Source organism: Pteronotus mesoamericanus, unplaced genomic scaffold (genome assembly GCF_021234165.1).
Source record: "Pteronotus mesoamericanus isolate MK-2021 breed Mesoamerican mustached bat unplaced genomic scaffold, CSHL_Meso_final scaffold_45, whole genome shotgun sequence".
In the NCBI taxonomy this organism is placed as follows: Eukaryota; Metazoa; Chordata; class Mammalia; order Chiroptera; family Mormoopidae; genus Pteronotus; species Pteronotus mesoamericanus.
This window is the reverse complement of record NW_026555317.1, coordinates 4178189-4204574: the sequence shown is the minus strand read 5'-3', so window position 1 is coordinate 4204574 and position 26386 is coordinate 4178189. Positions and strand designations below refer to the sequence as shown.

Sequence of the window (26386 nt, the reverse complement as noted above, 5' to 3'; positions counted from 1 at the left end):
ACAGAAATGGAGATCACAGGGAGGGTTATCAGGGGAGGGAGGAGAATGGGCGAAAAGGTACAGGGAATAAGAAGCATAAATAGTAGGTACAAAATAGACAGGGGGAGGTTAAGAATAGTATAGCAAATGGAGAAGCCAAAGAAATCAGATGTATGACCCATGGACATGAACTAAGGGGAAGAGGAGGGGATGCTGGTGGGAGGGGGGTGCACAGTGGAGGGGGATAAAGGGGAGAAAAAATGGGACAACTGTAATAGCCTAATCAATAAAATATATATTTAAAAAATAAAATAAAAGTTATTTCATAAAAAAAGACATTTTATCATTTTCAAAAAGCACAGGCTACTTGTCTTGTAGAATGTCTCTCAGTTTGGGCTTGTCTGATATTTCCTTAATGATTACATTAAGGTCTACTAGTATATTCCAAAATTTCAGAAATAGGGCTTTTTCCTGGACTTTTAATGTTTCAGGTCTATCATGTCTCCTCTCAAGGTATAAATGAAAAATCAGCAACCTTTTTTAGGGAACTGAATGAACTAGGAAAATCACTTCATTCAAGGATTATGAAGTGATGTGCCCTCCTCAGCGCATCATACCTGGGGGCATACAGTATGTCTGTCCCCATTATTGGTGGTGTTAACTTTGATCACTTGTTTAAGGTGAAAACTGTAGGTTTCTCGACTGCAAATTTACCCTATTAAGAAGTATTTTATTAAATACTTAAAGTATTAAGTACTTTATTATGTATTAAGAAGAGTTTGAGACTATGCAAATAAGGCAGCCAGATAAAATACAGGAATCCCAATTTAATTTAAATTTCAGATAACAAATTTTTTTTTAGTGTATGTATGACCCTCCTCCCAAATTACTTATCTAAAATTCAAATTTAATTGGGTGTCATATTGTCATGGGGAGGGCCGCATGGGGCGTTCCTGGATCTGAAGTTTACTGTCTGGAGCCAGCTGAGGAAGGAGCGGGGCTCTGAATCCCGCAGAGCCTGTCCCGGGGTTGTCACAGATTGGGGGGGCGGGAATAAACACGAGTCATCACAAACACTTCTCTGTTTGCCAGGAAAGGGGCCATGTATCTTCCTTCAAGTGGAGAAGGCCCCAAACCCCTGTGCTCAATGGCTTCTACTGAGAACCATTTGCGCACGGGGTATACAGCAAAGCTCATCAATCAATGTCAAAAGGCTATGTTAACAGAAAACAAATAGAAGTCACAGATAACAATCGAAGGACCACAGAAGATCGTCCTCATGTCAGGGTCTGTGAATACTGTAAATTTCCTTCCCAGTACAAGCTGGTTATCATAGATTTTGAGGGAACAACAAACCATGCTTCGAGGAACTGAACTTCTAGGCTTGATTTGTCCAGGGAATCGCCCGATCCAGTTTAGGGCTGTACCTGCCTTTAGTACTGTTTCAAGCCTGAGCCAGGTGGGTGGGGCAGAGCTGCCAAGAGATAAGGAGACTTCTTTCGGATAGAAGGAGGACCCTCATAAGCCGAGCCGAGGGGTGCAGGCCTTTTTGCCCTTTCTCCATGTCTCCCAAGTCCCTGACCTGCTGCCCATATCAGCTGTGTCTGGCTTAGGTTGTCCCTGCTCTTGATATATCTTACCTGTTATTGACTACCAACCATCACAGGGCCAAGCAGGGTGATGTGAGGGAGGCAGGGGCTGCGCCCCTGCCAGGGGGACAGGTTTCATCTCCTCAGTGGCCTGTTTTCCCAAGGCCTCCTTGATTATTTCCAGCCTTGGGGCCCTCTCACCTGTCTGCTGGGCTACAGTCCCTGAAACCAGACAGGGAGTTTCCCAATATCGTATTTTTTAAGCATATAAGATATAGTTTATTTTTTTTTAATTTTATTTTTCAATTACAGTTTACATTTGATGTCATTTTGTATTAGTTTCAAGTTCATCTTGTATTTTTAGTTGCAGGATCTGGGAACGCTTTATGTGAGTATCTTGTTCCAAATTCAACTTCACCCAATTGTTTTGACATCCATTGACGATTCTGAATCAATGGCTTGCCAAAAGTTATATTCTAACTCCATCATTCTACATTTATTAGTTGGCATTTTACCTACCTTTTTATCCTCTCTTTACAGTGACTGGCGCACCATAAGCGCTAAAATAATAGCTCAAGCAAGGAATGAACAAACGCTCGGGTTGGCGGGGCTTTGGTGACCAGCTGCATCTGGCAGGGGTTTGCCTTTCTCAGCCAATCACCGCATGGACCAGAGCCTTCCGAGCCTTCCAGCTCCCGGCTCTTCTTACTCCAATTATAAGCAAAGCTTTGCTGGACACAGACCAATGGGTGCCAGCGGGAGGTGGGGCCTGACACGCGCCAGCGGTATAATTGTGCTGCCCGCGCGCGCGCTTCTCTCTGAGCACAGTCACCCGTGCGGGCTATGGCTGCCTCTTCCCTCGTGTCTACGTTTGCCACTCGGCTGCTCCGGCCCGCACAGAACTGCGGCTTCCGCCAACGTCCCCTCCATCTCTCGGCAGTTCGGTGAGAGAGCTGGGAGCTGGGGCAGTGCCAAAAGTCGAGGGGAACCGAGCGCTGGGGCCGCCTGGGCTCCAAGGGACTCCAAGGGAGTTCCTGAGCATTTGGGTCCGGAGCGGTGGTGGCCACCGAGAGGGGTGTGGCGCGGCGACGTGGCAGCAGAACGCGACCGCATGCAGCGTGCTGGGTGCTAGCTCGGCGGGGTGGGCTGTTACTAGTTGTCCACCTTTCGGAGGGAGCCTGTCTCTCGCAGGCTCGCGGCATCGCCCATTCACGGCGCCCGTCCACCGGTGGGACGGGGTCCCGGGTGCGGAGCAAAGGCACTGGCGGGTTCTGGGGCGCCTCGATTTACGCGAATTTATGGAAGCTACCGGTCAGAACTTGCCGGCTGCCTTTGGCGGTGATGCGAGATCCGCTTTGGGGAAAGCAGAGAAGACGCTTTGGCGAGCGCGGGGAAGGATTCAGAATGAGCAGCCTTAAGCGACCGTCCTTTCTCGGCACCCTAGTGGTGAAGGGGGTTGGTGCAGTCTGACGAAATCCTTTAGCTGTCTTGCTCCCGGGGTACCCGCATTTCCCCCACTTCCAGGAGGTGGGTGTGGCTCGCGCCATCCCTTTCCCTTCCAAGAGAATAAAAGTGCGGTAGTCACTAGCTTGGACTGCCGCCCACCCAGAGCAGGTCTGCGCCGGGCTGAGTCAACCAGAGGTGGTAAATACCGGGGAGGAGAAGAGAAGCTCTTTGCGTTTTCATAGGGAGGTAATAGGTTTTTCCTGATTTTTCTGGCCATCAAACTCATTCTTAAATCTCTGTTGAAGAGTCTTGAGGAGGGAGGGGGAGGTGCTGTGATTTCTCTGCCCAAATCTGTGCACTCTTCCTTTCATCTTTAGAGTCATTTCATTGGCCTGAGACCTAAGCCTTGTAACAGCAGCCCTTTCTTTCATACGGACACCGTGCTGTGCTAGGCTGTTGCAAATTCAGAGGTGATAACAACTTTTTTCTATAGTGGAACTCTCCTGTCAAGGGGCAGAACACGTGTGTAATTTCCTCTCGGTGTAAAAATGTTATTAGAGACACTTCCAAGGTGCTGTAGAAGTACAGAATGCAGCTTAATGCTCTCTTAGAAAAAGACTAGGGAGGAGACACTCAAGGCTTTCCTTGGTCTGACCCTGACCTGTGTCTCCTGCCCCATCTCTCATTACTGTCTATTCTCCTCCCACTTCCTTCATCAGTTATGGTCATCATGGGTCTGTGACTTTTAAGAATGAAAAGAAATTTATTATAAAGGTCCTCTAATTCATTGCCTGAAAAACTGGAACAGTTTGCTTGCTCTACAATAACAAATGCCTTCCTTTCACTTGTCTTTCTGAATGACTTGCAAGTAGACTTGCCAGCCTCTGAAAGCAATATTCTGCTTGTTATTTATGGTTCCATTGTATTGCTTTGATTACTGCTGGCTGGTAAAACTTTTTTAAAAAATATGAGTCTAAACATTTTCCTTTTTTTGGGGATTGGGAAGTTGGTGTAAGGGTTCCAGGAACATAAACTCATGGTTAGAGGGAGACTTCTGTAGTCTAGGAGACAATGGGGTATAGGGAAAAATGGACTTTGGAGGCAGAAGTTTGAATTTGTTTCTTCTAGCCTCAGTTTCCCCTTCTGCATAGCAGGGTTAATATACTAGCCCCAAGGTAACTGAATAATATATGCAAAACTCTTAGCAAAGTATCTAGTGTATAGTAGATGTTAGTTCCATCCTGCTTTGTGTATTCACTCATTTCTGGTTCTATTAATTAGTGGATACTAGTTTCTAAATTAGTATCCATGAAGTTTCTTTCTAAAGTAACCTGATCATGAATTGTAAAATTCACTTAAATGTTCATTTTTCATGGAAAATTACAGTACTGTTAGCTGTTGAATTAGGAGGAAAGTGAAGATGCTACTGGCTTGGATCTTAGTTTTGAATTTTATTTGACTAATCCTCATGAATTTTTTCTAGTTCATAATTTTAATGGGAATTTTTCTAAACACATTTGTGAAAGCGCTTGATTGCGAACTAAGTAACATTAGCTAACATAGTAAACACATTTTGAATTTCCTGTGGAACTGAGCTGAGTCTGTATTTCTGTTTATTTGGGTGCAGCAGTTACTTCATATGCCCTTTGGCAAAAAAAAAAGATGATGGGAAGTTAAGTAATGACTTACTTGCAGGACTGTGTTTCACATTTTGTAGAGTCTGATTGGCAGAGGAGGGATGAAACAGCTACATTATGAGAAATATTCAGGCACGGTGCATTGTGGCTTTTTTTATTGTTGTACTTTTTGACAATTTTTTTTAAAGCAAATTGGCATAACATCCAGAACCTGCCTTTAGGACTTGGAACACTGGGTTCTCCTAGAACCATGTGTTCCTAATGTCAGTGTAGCATTCTTAGCCCAAATGTGCTGTTACCATTTTCTCTAAGTTTATTGCTTTCAAAAGGAGCTTTTTAACAAAGTGTAAGCTAAGTCTTTCTCACTGGATATTTATGTATGTATCTCTGTATATAAATACATCTACTGCATAGTAAGCATTCATATTTATGTATCTATTATATATTAAGGGTACCTTCGTATGTATGTGCGAATATAAATTTAACCAATAGAAGAGAGTGAGAAATTGATTTTTATTGAATATATGTGCCTGGAAGTTTATATATGTTATTTCATTCAATCTAAATGAGTATCCTAAGCCCTGTGTAAGTAATCTTTCACTCTATAGTGTCCTAAGGTCTTGAAAGCATTTCTGGGCTAGGGCAGGTATTCCTGGAACTAATATAGATCAGGCATGTTGCTGGGTATTTGTATCAGCAAAGCCCTTTCAATGAAGTCCCCTTCAACTCTAGTTCTGAAATGGATTTGTAAATAGTAACATGTTTTCAGTTCCTTAATGTACCATGGGTATATATGAAATGCTATCATTATTTTGTGCTATGCTAGTACTATTGCATGAAATCTGGGTAAAAGTATTTGGTTAGCTATAAAATTATATTTTCTTAACATCTCACAAGATGCAAATACAGATTAATATAAGGTTTAGGTATAAAATGACTGCAGTGTATCTAAGACATTAAGATTTAAAGTAATAGTGCAAATAAAAAGCAGGCGTTGAAGTCTTAAAGGCTGTTAAAACTTTAAAATTCTATTTTAATTAGCAGGCCTTCAGAATTCATCCTATCTGACCATACAAGACATCGAGTACCTTGATGTTATCCTTGAGAATTAAATATGTGCCATAAGAAGAAATAGATTGTTTTAATGTTTCAAACAACTGTAATTCATTGGCCTTGCGATTGGAGCATTCCTCATGAAACTGGGAGCACAAACGTAAAGACTTGTTTTCAGTGGCATCTTTTTGCCCAAGGAACAGATGCTTATCCTACTTTAAGGAATGGGAACTTATAAGGATTTGTGTGGAAAGAAGAAAACCAGGAATCTTCCATATTGGAACCCAGAAAGAGCTGTATAACTAGTTCCTATTGTGGTTAAAGCCTTTCGAAGATGTACATGTGGTTTTGGTAACTGGAGGCTTCTCCAGATCCCGAGTTTCCTCATTGCCCAACCCCAGCAATTTTCCCTCCATCTGACTGCTCTTCCCTTTGTCATGTGACTGGCTGCTAACAACACAGGCAAAACACAAACTACAAATGGTATATTAGCATATGGGAAATACTATTTAACCTCATAGTGGTGAAAGGGTCAAATAAACAATGCAAATTAAAACAAATACACACACACACACACACTATCAGTTTATGTGTGTGTAAATTGCCTATCAATTTGTGAATCATCAGGAGGCAGGATTCTGTGGCATGAAGGACCTAGACTCTGGATTCAGACAGAGGTGATATGAGGCCCAGCTTCACCAAGTACTAGCTGCCAGATACGTAAACTCTTGAGCTTCAGATTAATGATAGTAGCTGTTTCAATCAACTTTATTGTCCTAAACACATAGTTGGATACAGATTTCCCACCTTGAACTTGTTCTTCCCATTTCACTTGTTCCTCAGATTAGGCACCATGTATTTTAATCTAAACTTTAATTTTTGGGTATTTTTTCCCAATGCTATTAAGAAATAACTGACATACACCACAGTGTCAGTTTAAGGTGTACAGCATGATGGCTTGATTACTTATATTGTGAAATGATGACCACAATAGGTTTCATTAATATCCATCATGTCATACAGGTACAATAAAAAAAATTTTTCTCCTTGTGATGAAAACTCTTAAGATCTACTCTCTTAACAACTTTCCTGTATATCACACAGCAGTGTTAACTATAATCATCATGTTGTACATTACATTCCTGGTACTTATTTATCTTATAACTGGAAATTTGTACCTTTTGATCACTTTCCTCCAATTCCCCCTCCTCCCACCCCTCAAAATTTTGGGTATTTAATAACTCTTTTTGTAGTCTGACCTTTTTTATAAAAATTCAAGCCAGTATTTGGTTTTGTGACTCTCTTTTCTTCTGCAGAAATGAAGCTGTTGTCATTTCTGGAAAGAAACTTGCTCAACAGATCAAGCAGGAAGTGCGTCAGGAGGTGGAAGAGTGGGTGGCATCGGGCAACAAACGGCCATACCTGAGTGTGGTTCTGGTTGGTGAGAATCCTGCAAGTCACTCCTATGTCCTCAACAAAACTAGGGCCGCTGCAGATGTGGGTATGTGTCGCTCTCAGATCCCAACTGCTTTTAAATTGAGGATTCTTTGAAGCAAACTCCACTGTAATTTATTTTTCTTTTTTTCTGAGTAGAAACCCAAGCTGAGGAAGCTCATGTGATTGAACTACAGCCAGAACTGTGTCAAAAAGAGATCAGGGTGTATCTGTTGGGGAGGCTTATAATTAGGTCAGAAGAACTATGGTTTTTCTTATCTTTGCCTGTTTCTTAGTTTTAACATTGGACAGGTGGCCTTGAACGCAGTTTACGTCTGCTTTCCTAGAGCAGCAATGAGAGTATTGGGGTGTTTGAGCACTTGTAGATTAAGGCAACAGAGTGTTAGGGGGAAGACTGGGGAGACCTCAGTGATGTAGCCTAGGACATAGTATAGAGTTGGAGGAAATGAATGACTCTGACTTCTGGGAAATAGCTTTTGATTTCTTCACCAGTTGGCGACGCCAATTAAATCCTGCAGTTTAAAAGTGGTTGAAGTTTTGAATGCGGAAGGCATGGGTCTGGGTGATGGGAGACTTGTGTTCTAGGTCTCACTGTGGCACAGACTTTGCGTGTGGGCAGACCAGAAGTGGGTGGGCTCACCCATGGGTCAGTAGTCTGAGCAAGTGCCCTGCGCTGCCGAAAGGACCGGTGTGGCTGGGCAGTGATACTGGACTGTGAGCCCTTGGTATGCTCTTACCTGTTTTTCTTTTTTTCAATTGGTGTACTCTATTCTTTACTAGTGAAGAGTGAGACCTCCCTTCTCATTGGAAAACCTTTAAATCCCTCTAGAAAAGAGCAAGCCGTGGCTTTCTAAAACATTGGGAGGTACCATGCTCCAGTGGGAAAAGAGGGACTTTGGAACAGGAAGATTGGCTTTGTCACTGGCTGGCTTATTCCAATTTCACTGTGCCTCAGTGTCCTGTCTATAGAATGAGGTTAATGAGGATTACATAGAATAATATATGGAAAATGTCAAGCCAGCCTTCTCTAGTGTATGTATTTGTGAAGCTACTGTTTTATGTTCCTTTTGAGCTCATTCAAGCTTTTCGGCTACCAGGGTGAGTGCGATAGTAAAAAACTTCAGCGGTAGAAGACTGGCAGGCAACATAGCATTGCTCTTCAAATGCCTCAATATTTTTTAACTTCAAAATTTTCTTACAGGAATTAACAGTGAGACAATTGTGAAACCAGTTTCAATTTCGGAGGAAGAACTGTTGAATTTAATCAACAAACTAAATAACGATGATAAAGTAGATGGCCTCCTTGTTCAGCTGCCCCTTCCAGGTGGGTTTTGGGCTCCACCACTTAAAATGATTTCTGGGGAGTGGAGAGGCTTGGTTACTTTACACAGCTGGCTGCTTGTGTAAATTTGACTCAAAGGGGAGGTAAACTTGAGTGAATGTTTTATTAAATATGGGGCAGGCCTACTCACTGAGCAGAGTTTGCCACCCTAAAATATGCCATTGGGGATATTGATTATTTTAAGCTGGTTATTTTCAAGAAACAAAAGACTCCCGCAGAACCTTTAACCTTCCCTTGAACTGCCTAAAAGAATTTAGATAGAGGACCTGCTCCAAAAAGAGGGAGATAGCATCACCGGTAACTATGGTTTAATGTGTTCTAGGTGTGATATAATCTAGCAAGCCCCTTGGTCAAAGTCTTCTCTGTATCTTGTTGGTAAAGATGGCCCAGCAAACGTGTATTTACCAAATATTTGCTTTTCCATTCATCTCCATGTGAATTACCTTCGCGCCCTTTGCTGTCCCCTCCCGCCCTTTGCAGTCCCCAACCACCACACTGCCTCTCCTTAGCTCAAGGTTGCACAGACGCCTTAACTGCCCAACCCGTCCTGGGTCTCATATTCGTATGGATCCCGCATATATACATATGTAATAAATTTGGATATTTTCTCTTGTTACTCTGTCTCATGTTAAGTTGATTATTAGTTCAGCCAGAACACTTTACAAAGTTAGGAGGAAAAATAATTTTAACCTCCCCCATGTCAGAATACTAGTTAACTCCTTGATTTGGCATTGAGATCTTGATACAAAAACCAGTACAGACAAGCAGTTGTACAAGAGGATATTGGCTTTGATATTGGCATTTGGCTTTGCTTGATGTGTTCCTTCTGTGCAGATGGAAGAAATAAGTCATGGAATCAAGCAGAACCAAGTTGTAGAAGGAGAACAGATTTGTGCACCAAACCAGATAACCTGGAGTCAAGCAGTACTAACTATGCAACCATGACTTAAGGCCACTGCTCTGCTTTCTTTTCAGACCACATAGATGAGAGAAAGATCTGCAATGCTGTTTCTCCAGACAAGGATGTGGATGGCTTTCATGTAATTAATGTGGGGCGAATGTGTTTGGACCAGTATTCCATGTTACCGGCTACCCCGTGGGGTGTGTGGGAAATAATTAAGCGAACTGGTAAGCGTACCCCAAGTTGTATGTCTGTGGTAGTATTATAAAAGCAGTACTTGCACATGGTAAAAGAGTGAAAACTCCCACCCATGACCTCGTGCCATTCCCCAGAGCTTTTCTCTTTTAGCGGTTGCCTACAACTGTTTTAGTTATTTCATCCGGAAGCCTCAGTGAAGGAAACTTTAAATTTTAACAGTGGTGCTAGTGCACATTCATGTAACATTTTGTAGGGTACAAAACATTTTCTTTAAACTTCACTATGTGTAGGAGTGATAATGCCAATCGTTTGATGAGGCAATACGCTTAGAGTTCTTTTGCTGTCACAATTAGGTTCACATCCTAGGCTGTCCCCTTCCTTTTCCTTTGGTGCCCTGAGACAGTATGGCATCGCTTTTAAAGCAAATGTGTGTGTGTGTGTGTGTGTGTGCGCGTGCGCGTGTAAATATATGTGTGTGTGTTATTTATTTATTTATTATTTTAATAGGCATTCCAACCCTTGGGAAGAATGTGGTTGTAGCTGGAAGGTCAAAAAATGTCGGAATGCCCATTGCAATGTTACTACACACTGACGGAGCCCACGAACGTCCTGGCGGTAAGCAAGTTGCTTTCAGTTGCTTCTCCCTGAAGTGAGAACCTTCACAGGCTCCCTTGTGGGTGTTTGGAAGTGTCAACTTTGTTAAACTTCCAAGGAGACATTGTATTTGTGTTTGCATTTGTTGCAATTTTGTTAACAGATATTTAGGGTGTAATCTTTGTAGGAGAAGCTGTACTCAGTGTCACTTGGGAATTTATTTATATTCATTTATTATGGAACTCGTTCAACAATGGATATACCTCAGAAATGAATCTGAGTTTTGAGTATAAGCATGGTTGTAGGCAATTAGACATTTTTAGTTAATGTTTTGATAGTTGGAGCTAAAAAACAATTCTTAACTCAAAGTTAGTATCCTGTTCTATGTTATTTGGTAGGAAAAAAATCTTAGACCATTGCAAAGGATTAAATTAATGTGACTGTAATGTGTCATTATGTTAAATTTTGTTAATTTGCTTGAGAAAAGTCCTCAAATCACTTATCATATGATTATCATAATATGACTCTACATGATTATATCAGAAATAATGTTAAGATATTTCCAGATATCTCTTAGCACACTTAAAAAACAAAAACAAACAAACCTGGAGTAATTCTAATGATATTTCATTTAGAAAGTTAAAAATCCTTGAAAAATTGTTAAATAGGGTAAGGAATAAATCTAGTTATATATGATTCCAAAGAGTGGAGCTAAGACTAACAAGTAAAAGTTACAAGAAATTGAGTATTAATTAAAAAAAAAAAAAAAAGATAATTGGTTGTCCAGAAAAATATGGCATTGGATTTAGTCAATTATTTCTTCAGAGATGTTGAATTTCTACAGTGATTTGCCCCGTTGATACCTAGTCCCATCCTAGGTTTGACTCAGAAATCAAGAGGCTTAATTTTTAACTTCTAGGTGATGCCACTGTCACAATATCTCATCGATACACTCCCAAAGAGCAGCTGAAGAAACATACAATTCTTGCAGATATTGTGGTCTCTGCTGCAGGTAAGGACACCAGGGAGGGGACGGACAGGCATCAGCAGACAGACCTCTCCCCTCAGAGTTGGCCTCCTCACCGCCACCCCATTCCTTGTTACCCTGGGACAGCGATTTCCCACCGGTGCGCTGCAGGAAGTTTTAAAACATGCAACACGTGACCATTTAGTCAGGGGCACTGACCTCTTTTCCCTTAGTTTGTCAAATAAAAAAGTGACGACAGCCAGCATAACAATAGCCATCCAGAGTGAATGAATCAAAATTATACCTGCATTTTCATCAAATCAGCAAAAAATATATTTCTCGGTGTGCCATGGAATTTCAGTCATTAGTTTATGTGTGCCAGAAGATGAACAAGGTTGAAAACCACTGCCCTAGGACGACACTGTGAGTGACCTACAATATGAGGAAAGTGTTGTGGTTGGCATAGTGGTTTCTGTCATTTCATTGTAGACTAGATAGATGAATGTTATTTCTATAGCCTCAAAAGATTTCTATTTACTATATGAAGTTTAAGTGTTTCCTTGGTTAATGGTTCTTGTAGGGTTGGTTTGGTTTGGTTTTTTAAAGATTTTATTTATTTATTAGAGAGGGGGAAAGAGTGAGAAAGAGAGGGAGAGAGATGTCAATGTGCAGTTGCCTTGTGGTTGCCACTCACGTGCCCCCTACTGGAGACTTGGCCCACAACCCAGGCATGTGCTCTTACTGGGAATTGAACCAGCGACCCTTTGGTTCACAGGCCAGCACTCAATCCACTGAGCCACACCAGCCAGGGTTGTTCTTGTAGGTTTTTTATAAAACGAGCTAATTATTTCTTCCAGGTCTCTTGCAATTGAAATTACATAAGAATCTAACAGGCGGAATCTTCTTTTCCGTACTAAAATGATCATCCCTGTCTCCATTTCCAGGCATTCCAAATTTGATCACAGCAGATATGATCAAGGAAGGGGCAGCTGTCATTGATGTGGGAATAAATAGAGTTCTGGATCCTATTACTGCGAAACCCAAGTTAGTTGGAGATGTAGATTTTGAAGGTAAATAGTATAATTTTTTAAAAAATATAAAATCAACAAATACTACCTTTAATGGACATTTAGAATTGATCATTTACTTTTTCTTTAACTTTCAAACTTGTATTACCCTGGTAATACCGTTTAAAATGCTTTTTTCAGGGGTGGAGGAATTGAGGAAAAAAGGACCAAGCACTCATGGATGTGGACAACAGTGTTTCGATTGCTAGAGGGTGGGGGGTATCAGGTAATGGGAAAAAAGATAAACATATATTTTTAAAAAATGCTTTTCATTGACTTGGCGTGGTGAACACACAATACAGTATACAGGTGATATACTATAGAATTGTACACCTGAAACCTATGTAATTTTATGAACCAATGTCACTCCAGTAAATTCAATAAAAAATAAAATAAATCACAAAAAATATATAGCACTTTCACAGGTCCTCCCCCTGGCAGTGGGGCTGGGATTTGGTAGCTGGTGCTGAAAGAAAACCCTTGAGTGCGTCCTTGCCCTGGGACTGTGCCAGTGGCAGCTGTCACTCAATGGCACAGAGAAAAGTAAATACATTAAAAAAAATACTGAAAAGAATCATTGCTTAAAAGGATAAGATTCGTGTACCTGAAAAGATATTCTAACCTTTGGCTGTAAAGATCAATTTTCTGTGAAAAAGGGGAAAAATGCTTTCCATAAGAATTAAAAGAAATCTTTTTTTAAAAAAGGTAGACATTAGAATTATTTTAGGTGTTTCTATAATAAAATAATGGAGAACGGGTATAAACTTCTCAGGGAATTGTATTTCCGTGGAGTCATTTCATAATTAAAACAACTTATTGTTAAGACTTTTTAACATCTGAAAATTGAAGGAAATGATTTTCCTAAACCATTGAGTCTCCTAGAGAGTTCTACAGATTTCTCATTTTCACATTGAGAGGGGAGATCCCAGACCTGGAATGTTAAAACAATCCAGGAAAAAGCCATATTATTGAAACTTTGGAATTTGCTAGTAGATACCTCCTTTCAGTTCTTAATTATGTTTATCTGAGTTTTATGCTGATATCCCTATTTCTAGCTTTCTCTCTCTATTAAAGCTGTCAGAACCAAGCCTAAATATCTAAGTATTTTCTCTTTAAAATTGGGTTAAAAAAAATCTTGCTTCTTACTTCCTGAAAATTAGTTTGTTTGGTACTTTGGGCGAACAGTATAAATAAATATAGTAGATAAATAGAGTAAAATTAAGAAAATATTGTAGGTAGGTATTAATTGAGGCAATGCTTGTTATTATTTTTATAGGTATACCTCCCGTACAGTTAACCTATTGAGATGTTTCTTTTTTGATATGGAGGAAAAAGCGTGACTGGTAGATTACAGGTTATTTAGATGTATAAATATTCATCAAACGATTCTGCTTGTTATGTGCATGTTATTCTGTTATTATGTCCAAAAGCCTTTATTCCTGAGTTATTTGATGTGATATTTTTATGAGTTTGAGGCTTATGAAAGTGCTTTTGAATATTTTTGCTTTTTCTTTGAGTACTTCTTCCATGATATGTTAAAATACACACATTTCCTTTGTCAAAATTAAAGCAGTCTGCCTCTCTTGTTTCTGTACAGGAGTCCGGAAGAAAGCTGGTTACATCACTCCCGTCCCTGGAGGTGTTGGTCCCATGACAGTGGCGATGCTAATGAAAAATACCATTATTGCTGCAAAAAAGGTGCTGAGACTTGAAGAGCAGGAAGTACTGAAGCCTAAAGAGCGTGGAGTGGCGACTAATTAATTATTGTGTCTTCTGTGTCATGAACAGTACTCGAAGTCAGTTCAAGAGACAAAACAGACCAATAGAAATGCAGTATTTTTTATTTATTCTACTGACATGGTTTTATACGATGTTTTGTATTTATTGAAAGTTGAAATTAAACGGTGGGTGTTTGCACACAGAGGTCTTCAGTACCTTACCAGGGAGCACCCATTGTCAAGCTGGGTCATGTGACCTAGCCATAAGAGAAGCCATTAACTCAGTGATTGCCATGGGGGACATTGTCATTGAGAATGGCTGCTTAACTTGGTCAGGCCGCTTCAGTTACGATCTGCCTTTTCTAGGACTGCATTTCCCAAGTGCTATTCCAATAAAAGTTGATACTCACTTTAGGTTCCAAACCTTTTGAGTTCAGCTGGTCAAACCAAAGGAAAAAATGTTGCTAGAGAAAATTAGGGAAAAAGTAAGAAGGAAGAAATGATTGTACATGAGTGGAAAGGAATTTACCCTAATTTTGTACGTGTTGACTGATAACCAGAATAAAAGCTACATGTTAATAGTATCCTGTCATTTTATAGCTTAGTCAGTCTTCGGGAAAATGGCTATGGTTGTTCCATGTGCTGTTAGCTCTTGTTTTATATATGTTACCATTGATGAAGCCTCCCCATTTTAGTTTTCTGGGATCAAAAGGCTTACTTTATAAATTATTCATGTATATTATCCTATTTGGTTTTTCTTATAAACCTCATTGTTCAGTTTTTGTACTGTCGGGGTTACCTGTGTGGTTTCTTTGGTAGGTCTCGAAACCTGTTTTTGAAAAGCAAAACTTGGGCTTGATGATCATCAGGGCAGCTTGTATAAGTATGCAACTTACTTTTCCACCAAAGAATTGTCAGCAGCTGCCTGCTTTTCTCAGATGCACCTATTTATTGGCTTTCCCCAATCAGTTTTTGAGACCTTGCGTTAATATTGAATTTCATCTGACTTTCTGATTAAAGATTTTTGTTTGTTTGTTTTAATAAAACACTTCTGACTGGTATGATATGAGTTTCTGAAATACTTCCCTGCTGTTGTATCATCTTAGTTGTGACCTAACCATAGTTAATTTTTCTCATTGGATAAAATTGATCTAGCTATTTCTTTATTTGGTAATACCCACACCTATGTCTTAAACAAGATGGTTTAAAGAGCTGTGGAGAAACCAGCCTAGTCCATTTAGTCTTATATCACAAGATATAATGGACTCTCTCTTTCCCTCCTTCCCTCTGTGTGTGTGTGTGTGTGTGTGTGTGTAAACATTTTTTAAATTTGTGTGTGTGTTTGAGGTGACAGATTGGAAGGAATTGGCTGTGCGCATTTCGAGGCTGGGGTAGGCCCCTGTGTCTTCCCCACCAGGACTGGGTAGTTTGGCTCTCACACAGGCAGAAGCTGCTCCAGTTGCAGGCAACTTGGGGCAGACAGAGAAAGGAGAACAATGAGGAGGTGACCTATTCCCTCCTGTTCCTCTGCCAGCTGACTTTATTCGGATAATTTTCTGGACATGAAAGAAGATGACAGTTTGCTGGAGATGTTTCTGTAAGTGAGATGGAGCTGGTGTCCATCAGCCAGCCTGCTGACTTACCTCAATTATTAAACATGGAGCAAGATGAGCAGACAGGATTACATTTTATTGAATTGTAGTTACAAGTGGAAAAAAGTACTGACCTCTACTGCACAGAGAAATAATATGTCAACCTGTTAAAGGCTATCAAAATTAAAATGTTCATGTATATACAAAACATAAATGACATATAAGATGAAAATTCCAGTGATCAATTTACAACAAAAATAAATTGTTTTTCAGCTTGTTTGATTAATCAAGCACTTTTACTCCTGAATCCATAACATTTCTACAATTTAATTTGGACAAAGTGCTATTGAAAGTTAGCCAAGATTTAAGAGTGAAATGTTAAGGGTAGATTGTTAGCTCTCCCAGGACTGGTCTAGATGAAGATGAAGAGTTTATGCTTAAACTCAGGCGATGGCTCTGGATTAGTGAGCAGCTAAGTAATTCTGCTGCTGTCAGCAGTGGCAGAGGTATAGGGCTTTACTTCTTGGCAGAATCCCTTGAAAGGAAGCTCGGAGATTTAATTTAAAAATTAAGAGACTTCTATGGACCAGTACTAAGCTTTGGGAATTACAGAGACATTTAACTCTTCTGGTACTCAAGGTGTTAATCTAGTGTCATCGGTCTTTTAAAAAATAGGAAGCAATAAAGAAAAAGCACCTGCGTTTGTCATCTCGAGTAAATGTAACTCTAACCAAAGTGATTAACTCAAGATTCAAATCCTTAGTTGTTTTATGTCAGATGCATTGTGGCTGTGAGGCACATAGCAGTTGCTAAATAAACATGGTTGAGGTTTGTTAAACATGGATTGAAGATGAAAGATTGATCTTGTTTTATGAGGAAAGGGTTTGCTTCATTAATTACAGGTTTTAATCTATCCAACTTGCTTTCAGTCATTCCTTTAAAGTACTAGTCTAATATTACAAAGTTATAATCTTCCAGAATTTGACATCAGGTTTGCCTGGCATGCAATGTTCATGTGAATGGGAGTTTGACTTTGGGAATCAGGCCATTGAAAACTTGCAGGAAGTACTACCTACATGCCCAGAAATTGGATCCTGGGAATGGAAAACCGTGATATTAATGCAAAGGATCACTTTATTGATTTAATGTGGTTTCAGATTTTACACTAATAATCATTTTAAAAACATCTACTCAAATTGTTGGTTCTTTAACAGACGTTGAAACTGGCTTTTCAGTCTGGGAGAGCACCAGTCACACTTCTGTGCCAGAGCAAGGCCCATAATGCTGACAGGCCAAACTCTTCCTACATCCTTAGCAAATGGAATGAGATGGAGAGAACAGACAGGACCTTTAAGCATTTCCTAATATGCAAAATTGCAAGACAAATTCTTTCAACCTTGCTCTATTGAAGTAAGAGTATTTTAATTGTTCTTTCAAAATCATCTAGACACTTCAAAAACATTCTCAACTGATAATTTATTTTAAATAAAAATGGACTATTGCCCCTTTACCTTAACTATGGTTTTGGGAGGTAAGCATTTTTTTTTTTCATTTCAAAAGAAAGGTTATAATTTCTATGCTGGACTGCATTTTAAAATAAGATATAACATTTTGCTTTATTTCATAACTACAAAGGGAAGGGGAAGAGCTTTGCACCTAAGTAGTACTTTACACTGACAGATCTCCAGTTTTCTATCAAGCAGAATAATGGATCTGTGTGGTAAATAAGGAAACAGGCTCAGAAAAGTCCAGTGTTGTGGCCCAGACCCCTACAATGGAGACTGAACCGTGCCCTCGCTCTGTGCCCCATCTGCGGATGCTGTGTCCTAGAGGGTGGTCTCACCGTCAGCTTCTCTTCCAAACATGTCCGTGTCTGTAAAGTCACACTCTGGCTCCATCTCTATCTTCACCTGTGGCACCATGAACACTGGGCTCTGTGAGTAGTTGAAAGCAGGTGAAGCTGGACAGGAAATTTTGAAGTGCAAGGTGATGCTGGACGAGAAAAAGGAGGGGAGCATGTTTTATCTAGTGTTTGGTCTCTTCTGTGCTATCCCCCAGAGCAGGGCTCTAAATGCAAGTAGGTCTGTCTTTGCCTAGGAAATCTTAACACATCACAGGAACTAGCAATAGCCTATCTGCTTGGTCTTCGGCTGTAATCAGTACTGTTCTTGTCCTGTTTCACCCTATTGTTCATATTGCTGCCAAAGTGAACTTTCTGGATCACAAACCTCTCTGGTTCCCCTGCCTAAGTTTTCCTATGGTTTCCCACTGTTCAAAACACAGTCTCCCAGCTCCGTAGCGCGGCAGGCTCCTGTGCCCACGCTCCTGTTTACTCATAGTGTGACTGCTCCATCCACCCTTGTGTTCTTTGCCCTGAGTGTGTGGTCTGTTTTCAAATGGTATTTCCAGCCTATTCTCGTGGCCTGAAATGCCCATTTCTCCCTCCGCGCTCTCCACTCCTGTCTGTCATTCCTAGGTGGTCCAGACTAGGCAAATCATCCCTTAGACCTCTGTTGTTTCTCTTACTTGTGCTCCATTGTTCTTGGCACAAGGTGCTGGGTGTCCTCGTTCACGTGCCCGTCTTTCTGTAACCCCAGGGATTAAGCCTCTGCCTGGGAGATCATGATGCTTAAGCGTTGTTAAACTACATCATGTCGCTAAGCCTTTTTCTTTACAGAAACGGAATCCTGCTGCTTAGTGGTCTCTGCTTCCATCTGCTTTCACAGATTTGGTAAAACACTGGTGCAGCTGGGAGGTGCCACTGCCAGTTACTAAATCTGCTGCTGTTCTGACCTTGTCCCACGCTTTGCGTCATTTAACAGCGTTTTTTAAATGCCCTGTCTTGGTCCAAATTCTCTCTCCACTGACTGAAATTGGCATAATTAGAGATTCAATTTAGTGTAGGCTACTTTAAAATGAAAAGTCAGGATAGACAGACTGCTTTTTCCCTTAACACATTTACATATAAAGGTGGGTGACTTTAAGGGTGTAAGAGCCTTGGTTGGGGAGGTGGGAAGAGAAGGCAGGCAGAGGCGTCATCGGGACACAGGATGCTCCTGGGCTACAGCAGCCTTGGGCTCGCTGCCTGGGCGGCCTGTGCTGGTGATGAGCATCTCCTCATCCCGGCGTGTGATAACAGCTCTGACTTACAACTCAGAAGATCCCGTACACATTTCCTAAAGCCTCTTGAGAGAGTGCACGTAAGCGAAGGTTTGTCTGCCTCTAGACTTTGGACAGCCTGTGCTTTTCCTGTTGGCCCAGCACGGGGTGATTTCTGCCCAGTTCAGGGCACAGTGGACAAGCAGGACTGCCCCTACCCTCTTCCATGGCAGGAACTGAGGCCGACTTTCTTGCCTCTGAATTGCTTTTCCAGTTTTGAGCACCCCGTGTTTTCAACCATCAGGTAGTCCCATTTTCTTCACGGGCGGCTTCCCCCTTAGAGCAGGTGGGAATTACACTGTTGGCAGGGGACTCCTGGGGACCAGGTGTCGAATCCTTTCTGGACTGTTCTCATCTCCACCTAATCTTTGATAGTTAGTTAACTTTCCTTGATACCTTTTCTGACTTTTGCTAATTAACTATGCTGTTATTTTATTCCACAGAGCACTAGATTACCTGATATTTTGACCCTTAGAGTTCCTTTATTCTGGCTTTCAACAATATATATTTAAGTCATATCTAGTTTTCCCCTATGTTGCTTTCTATTTTTCAGTATTTATTTTTACTTTCCATTTTACCTAATATCTTATAATAATTTCTTTTTCTAAGGTTGAATACCTTTTTGCATTGTAATTATGTGGAGTTTTTGTTGTTGTTGTTGTTGTTGTTGTTTTTTCAATAAGAGGGAAAATTTGTTACTGGACACCAAATAATCAGGCCTGTAAGCCTATCTCTCCATGGTGGGCCACAGAGGTCTTTTCCTGAGCTACTGGCCAGCCTGGGAGGTCCTAGGCCCTCAACCTTCCCGCCCTTATTTAGTGTTTTATCCAACAGGTTCATGGCTGTTACCTGCGATCAAGTTCTGAGTCACTGAAGGAAGAGTCAGAATGAGTAACTCCAACTGGAAGATCTTTTTCCTGGCAGGAAAATTAAAATGTCAGGTGTGGAGCAGGCTTGAGGACTATATTGGAGTATATCCTCTTTTTCCAGCACTTCCGGCGCCCATTTCTTCTCCTTTCTATCCTCTAGTCCCATGGCCAACCAACACTGCATAAGAGGAACACCGGGCCCTCACAGGGATGGGTGATTTAGTCATTCCTTCACCTCGAAGGCTCAGCCAGGTTAGGTGGGTGGGAGGGATGGGGAGGGCCAGGGAAGGGTGAGAAAAGGTGATAGAATTACACAAATAGGAAAGAGAGAAGAAGAATGAGAAGATCAAAGACACATCTGATGGAGAGTGATGGGAAGCCGTTCAAGGGCTCTTGACGGGGCCCGCAGGATCCCCTGTCTGGGTCTTTGAGGAAAGTGGCGAGCTCTGTCTTTGGGGCAACGGGGTCTGGACTCAGGTTGGGAACTCAAGCTGTGCTGTCTTAATGACTGGACTCTCTACTCATAGGGAGCTGAGGCTGTGAGGGGGTAAAGGCAGCAACAGAATCCCCCAAGGTCTTCATAAGCAACACCTTACCCATCCCAGGAGGCCCAAGATGCTTTCAGCAGGTGCGAGATGCTTGTGACTTGTACAGAATAACAGCCCAACTACTGGGACCTTCTAAGTTATAATCCAAGTGCAATATACCCGTTTCTCTAAAGGACAGCTCAGCTTGGATTTGAGCTCTCATTCATCTCAATAATCCCTGGGAAACATGGGAGGCTTAGTGGGTCATGTTCATATGAGTGTGGTCTGAAACAATGCAAGAGCGGACCAGGTGGTGCCACAGGCATCTGGGGGCACCAGGGCAAAGGAAGGAATGAGAAATTTTGCCTAGAGTGAAGACTGGTCACTGGAATTGGCAGGGTTGGTCTGAGCTTTCCCTCTGGTTGGAGTCCCAATCCTCATGGTGTGGTTCTGTTTGAACTCTGCCTAGCACAGTGGTCCTCTAGCATCTAAGACCATTAGATCCCCTGAATTAAAGATGGAAGTTCCTTGAGGAAGAGGTGGAGGGTTAGTAGTAAGGAAGGGAAAGACGCCATGTGTTTTACTTACTGGCAATGCAGTGGATACCATTTTGGGGGTCACTTTGGACACTTTCCATGGGGATCTTTATAACTGAGGGAGGAGGGAACTGGGGCTGGAGAGAAACAGTGGGAAAAGCTGATAAACACCACCAATAAAATAGCTTTGGCTTTCTTTCCAAGACAGAAAATACATACACCCACAGTGTGCGAACTGCCATCTTTATATCCAGACTAAACAGTTAGGGGGGCTGCAAACGCTCTTGGGCCCACCGAGGGCACATCACACGGTGAGTGTGCTGTCCTGGACGGGACGGACCTCTCCCGGGAACATCACCCAGAACAGTTTCAACTGTAGTGATGACTCGTCACTTGGGAGTGAACCTCACATTGATGCTGTGTGAGGACGTGTGTAAAATGAATTTGTGTAAATTAAATCCGTTTTTCCATTGAATAGATCAACAATCCAGAGATATTTTTCCCCAACCCTGGAATAGTTTCGGGCACATGGTAGCCACTCAAATATTTATTGAATGAATCAATGAAAGAATAAGTATTTTTCTTTAAAAGGCACTTAGACTCTCAGTTTCTTTGTTCTCAGAATCTATCTCTGCAAATCATCTGAACTGTCAATGAAAAATGTGAAGGAATGAAGGGCCCTTCCTGGAGGAGGAAGTAACTAGGACCAGGGGAGTTTGGGTTTCTGACTATCATCAGAAGATGGGCTTCATCGCCACCAATCAGTCAGCAAGGATTCACCTAAGAACAGTTTCGATCTGCAAAAGGCAACATCACTAGGAGAACAATTCAAGGATGATGCAGGGATGTGGTTTTAAGTCAGACTGGGAGAATGGGAGCCAGGCATGATATTAGGAGATGTCACGGGCAGCTTAATATACCGGAAATGATCAGAGTCCAAGTCCGGAATGGTTTTCTTAATTCCCTCTAGGACATTTAGCCATATGTCCGTCTTGGGTGAATCACTTCCCTTTTGGGGGACAGTTTCATCATCTGTAATGAGTAGTTGAACTAGGCAATCTTTTTGCCTAACATTTTGTGATTTACTGTAAGTTCTGGACTGGCTTCTTGTCTATTGACTCCCTGAGTGTTTGGGGAGGTTGGGCAGGAAGGAAACATGGGAGAAGAGAGGGGTAGTCAGGGCCACCGAGTGGTTTCGGGCACTTGGAGAATGTGGTCAACCTCCTTTCACTGAGGACACATCCCTCTTCCCCCATCTCACTCCCTGAAACCTGAGGGGCAGGACCAAGCAAGCCTTGTCCCCAGTCCTCCCGTCTGTCCAGGAGCTCAGGGTATGAGTAAGTTCCCATCAAACCCCTCCCCCGAGCCTGCTCCATTCTTTAGAATTCAGTCCTTACAACCTCCAAGTGGAGCCAGGCTCGGCCCTGTTCCCTCAAGGGCTGCACCGCTGTTGAAAATGGCCCCACGGAGCCCGTAGGAATGGGAAAGGGCGGGCTTAGCCAACCAACACTTCCCTGCGTGGGGTGCTCTTTCACTCTGGCCCACCCTGACACAGCCACATAAACAGACAAGCTCTCAGCACCCCAGACCAAGGTGAGCAGAAGCCTCAGCTCTCCTGGGCTGGGTCGCCGCAGGCCACCTGCGGAGCTGCCCTATCCCTGGCCCCGGCAGAAGTGGAGGAAGGGTCTCTTGACCTCTCCCCTAGGCCCAGGCCTCACATCCTCCCCACCTCCTCGTCACTGTCCTCGTGAGCCCCTTTCCTTCTCTTTTTCTTCTTATCCATCTCCTTTTTCTCCTTCTCTGGGAGGATATTGTCAATCCAGGCCAGTTCGTGCTGGGAGAAGATGAGGTCCAGCAGCCTTCGGACGATGATGAGGCCCAGGATCTGCAGTGAGAGTTCAGAGAAAATTATAGGCTCAAGTTCCCAAACTTGGGCAGTTTTTTCTGCCTCAGTCAGCCATGTTCAACGACTTGTTCTGGACAGTGCCTTTGGAACCATCTCAAAGCTCCCACAACCCATCATTCACCGCCTCCTGCCCACCTTGGATCCTGTCAGGTTTTCCGCAGTCGAGTGACAACGCCCACCAGTGACCCACGGAGACAGAGCCTGTGATGACGGAGGCGGGGAGCCAGGTAGAGACCATGGGCTAGAGAACTACAGCTATTCTTTAAATCAGTGCTCCTCAAACTCGAGCTCGCATCAAACCACCTGGCAGGCTGTTAATATGTACACACACTGCTGGGTGCTGAGGACCCTAATGAGAAGCCCGGGTCAGAAATCGCTTACGTAGAGCCCCCCCAGGAGGGCACATTTCATATCCTACCTCTGTGTCCTCACTTTGGCCTCAACTCCAGCCCTGCAGGTTTGGGGGCCCCTCAGGGCTTTCCCTGGGTGTTAGTTCATTGGCCCCAGTTCCCCCAGCCAGGGCCCAGGGCTCCTTCCCTCTGGTGGGGTTATTTAGGAGCTGGAGGCAATTTGTTTTTGGCTTTTTTATTCTTCTCACTTTTTATTTTGGAATATTTTCAAACTTATATAATAAAATTTGCTAGAAAAGTCACAGGACTCTCATGCACTTTCCTCAAATGTCATGTTAATGACATGGGACTTTGGACTGATCCTAGTTCTTCCACCCCGCCCCCACCCTACCCTACACCGCACTTATCTTTCCGAATTCACTTAGTTTGAGTGGTGGAAGGATTTATACTGAATTTCAGCAGTGAGGACCTTAGTTTTCTTGTTGTATTTGCCTAGCTTCTCCACTCTGCCCCAGAGTAGGGGAGACTGGGTGGCCTTTGCATTCTTGCTGAGCCTCGCCCCCTGGGCCGGGGGTAGGTGGGGGCTCGCCCCCTCACTGCAGGGTCACAGGCCTTCTTCCCCTGCCCTCCTCTCTGGTTTCCCCATCCCATCTGGCCTGGACTTACAACCCCAATCTTGTTCTGTGCTTGCCTGAGAAGAGAAGAGGGCCGGGCCATCTGGGTGGAGAAGGTGAGGGAGGACCTCCCTGTGGACACCCACCCAGGCTGAATCCATGCAACGGGAGGGGGATGCCGGCCCCATCTTACCATGACCGGGAAGATGATGGCAGCCACGGTGGATTTGAGGATCCAGAGCACCGCCAGGCAGAGGATCTGCACCAGGGTGAAGAGGTGGATCCGGCGCAGGGGCACGTGCCGCAGGAAGGCATGGTCCGGCTGGTGCTTGGCTGGCATCAGGAAGAGCTTGCAGCGCTCCCAGAACTGGTGAGGACAGCATGGGGCTCAGCCAGTAGATGGGACCCGGGTGGCCCTGCTGGGGGCTTGGGGTGTGGGGGAAGTGTTGGTTTGGTGGGGCCTCATAGAGAGGAGTCCCTGGTCAGGCGTTAAGGACACACGGAAAGAGAACCGGAGGTTTAGGAGGACACACAGCAGGAGGTCTTTCAGGGCTTGGGCCCCGAGTGAGGGCTCCAGCCCTGCCGCTGGCTGCAGGCGAGCACTGTCTGCAGTCAAAGAAAGTGCAACTTCATTGCAACACCAATAATTCAAAACATCCTGCTGTTGCATGGTAAGTAAAGAAGGAAACAAAATGTTTTCTTCTGCCAGAGGTACTTTAGAGAAGTCAGACATGGAGTGAAATGCTCACCGGAGTCAGCCCGATCTGGGTTTTGGATTCAGAGCCTCAGTTTCTTCATCTATAAAATTGGTTATCAGAGGACCTGCTTTTACAGACTTAATTATATAACACCTATAAAGTGCCAAGTCATTTTACTTGGCAAATGGTAAATGGTAGTCTTGTTATTGTTTCATTGAACTGGGAAAGTGAGCACTTGGGGCCTTGGGGCCTTGGGGCCTTGGGGCCTTGGTGACATGGACCTGGTCGTGGACTGCCGACACCAAGGGGAGGGCCTTACCTGGATGCCATTCAGGGAAGCCACGCCCATGTAGAGGAAGACTCCGTACAGCACTGGCATGGGGATGTACTGAAATGAGAGGTGGAAGTGGAGCTTTGGACTGAGCCTATGCCCGTGGCAAGCTGTCGGCTGCCCTGCTCTGTACGAGACTGTCTGCCAAGTTGCAGAGGCTCTCCCAAGGCGGTGAAGGGGCTGGCTGTTTGGAGGAAGGGAGGGCCCGAGAGCAGACCTGGAGCCAGTGGGGAGGGAGATGGTCTCTGGGGCTCTTCTGCCATCTGCTCTACCTGGGGGGGCCAGGCCAGTGTGCGGCTCTTCGCCCAGCCTTGTCCCCCACTTCAGGCCCTGCAGAAGCCATGTGGTCTGAAGACATAGTTTCTGGAACACGAGAAAGCTCCATGGACAGCCCCCTGCTTTTCCTGGCTGTCCCTTCCCACCTCCAGTCCCAGCCTCAGGGTCCCCAAAGCTGTGCTACTCAGCTTGTAGAGAAGGCACCTTTAGTGAGCTGACCTATACATGAGCAGGGAGTACCTGCTGATTAACAAAACTCATGCACCATATGTGATCATATAACAATAAAGAAGAAACAAAATAGAATGTATATACAAGCCACCACTAATCTCCAAGTAACCACTAGTGCTTTGGTGGGTGTCTCTCCTTCTGATCGTGCTCACAGGTAGATTGTTCAAAAACAGGATCATATTATTGATACTGGTCTACAATCATCATTATGACTCTTTAGAGGCCTTTTGAGGTATTTCACCGCTATCTCTCTAAGCTGTGGCTCTTCTTCTCTCTTTCTCTTTCTCTGCATCGTGCTTGCCATGACGAACCAGGCTGCCCTGCCTCAGGCCCGGGGTTGCCATGTCGGAACATGTGAGAGAACTGTGCCCGTTAGACACCATTGCAGAATGTCAGTAAATCTAACCAAATAAACATCATCTTTCTTAAAATAAACTAAACCATGTCCATTTTTGAAACGTAAAGTAGGGTTTAAACCCGCCTGCTGTAAACCTCAGTCTAAGACATTTGAGGTGAAGGAAAGGAAACGTGGGGCCGGGGCATCATTCTGTTTGTACACGGCTTCTGAGAGTTTTGCCTGATTGTGAACCCAGGGAAAAATCTAGATGAACAACACTGTCCTAATCATGCCCAAAGTGGCAGGAATTGACAAATAAATTTGTAAGTAAATGGCAGCTATAGTCCATAATAGCACAAATTTAAGATGGCTTACATCTTCCCTTTGCTCTCGGGAGTGTGAAAACTGCATCAAACAGGAGCACTGAGCTAAGTCTTCGATCATTTGTAGTTAACCTCTGACTGATTATCAAGCGTAGGAGATTATTTCCAGTCCTGTTATTCGCAGGCTCAAGCAGCCTTTCCAGCAAATCGCAAAGGCGCAGGACCTCATATTCCCACCAGTGATGGGGCCGTGATCTAGAATTCTAGATTAATTGGCACAAATCTGCCTTGGATCCCCAGGGAAAAGCTCTTTTCCAATACTAATGACACAGTAAAGTGGCAAAAAAAAAAAGTGCTTCTAAGTGCCAGCTTTATACCACCTGTTAAAGCACTCAACAATGATCACAGTCCCACAAACATAAGGACATCACGGCCTTCCTGTGGAATTGGAGGCTGAGACCATGAGACTAACATGGGGTTCAGAGGGGGAGCTTCAGACCCGGTCAGGAGATCCTCGGAGGCGGAATGTAGAAATCCACAGTTCCGAAGGGCTGTGGAAAAGTGCAGGCTAAAAGCAAACAAAACAAAACTTCAGGGTTTGGGATGGACTGGGAAGCTGACTGTAAGTCATTTATGCTGCCCATGGATGCTTTATCTCCCAGTGCCCTCATTTGGTGAGGTAACCAAAGAT

At 43.3% G+C, this 26386-nt stretch overlaps 2 protein-coding genes and 1 non-coding gene across 5 annotated transcripts in view; 2 read left to right on the top strand and 1 right to left on the bottom strand.

The window, feature by feature from the left end:
* Positions 1-2390: 2390 nt before the first annotated feature.
* On the top strand, positions 2391-14567 carry MTHFD2 (methylenetetrahydrofolate dehydrogenase (NADP+ dependent) 2, methenyltetrahydrofolate cyclohydrolase). Its single transcript, XM_054593561.1, has 8 exons — positions 2391-2512; positions 7021-7205; positions 8361-8483; positions 9477-9629; positions 10108-10215; positions 11114-11206; positions 12106-12231; positions 13826-14567. Exons 1-8 carry the CDS (start codon positions 2412-2414, stop codon positions 13987-13989), a joined length of 1053 nt encoding a protein of 350 aa, XP_054449536.1. The 5' UTR covers positions 2391-2411; the 3' UTR covers positions 13990-14567.
* LOC129086868 (small nucleolar RNA SNORA30/SNORA37 family) lies at positions 12639-12767 on the top strand. The gene has a single exon (XR_008530861.1). It is a non-coding gene; the product is annotated as a small nucleolar RNA SNORA30/SNORA37 family (small nucleolar RNA).
* Positions 14568-15898: 1331 nt separating the features above from the next.
* Positions 15899-26386, bottom strand: part of SLC4A5 (solute carrier family 4 member 5) — a 93873-nt gene continuing 83385 nt past the window's right edge. For 2 of the 3 annotated variants that reach the window (XM_054593588.1, XM_054593591.1), the window contains 5 exons: positions 24517-24585; positions 23693-23866; positions 22359-22514; positions 19547-19614; positions 15899-17530 (listed from right to left, as the gene is read on the bottom strand). In XM_054593588.1, coding sequence (XP_054449563.1) covers positions 17365-17530; positions 19547-19614; positions 22359-22514; positions 23693-23866; positions 24517-24585 — 633 coding nt within the window. In that variant the 3' untranslated portion in view covers positions 15899-17364. Of the gene's footprint in view, positions 17531-19546; positions 19615-20681; positions 20767-22358; positions 22515-23692; positions 23867-24516; positions 24586-26386 lie in introns of all 3 variants that reach the window. The other variant, XM_054593589.1, reaches the window with a different exon arrangement.

What these genes read in the sequence shown, in the direction of transcription:
- MTHFD2 (XM_054593561.1), top strand. Translation starts at nt 2,412, where the DNA reads ATGGCTGCCTCTTCCCTCGTGTCTACGTTTGCCACTCGGCTGCTCCGG. An exon ending in AGCCCACGAACGTCCTGGCG is followed by an intron (nt 10,216 to 11,113) that starts GTAAGCAAGTTG and finishes TTTAACTTCTAG; the next exon opens with GTGATGCCACTGTCACAATA. An exon ending in TATTGTGGTCTCTGCTGCAG is followed by an intron (nt 11,207 to 12,105) that starts GTAAGGACACCA and finishes CTCCATTTCCAG; the next exon opens with GCATTCCAAATTTGATCACA.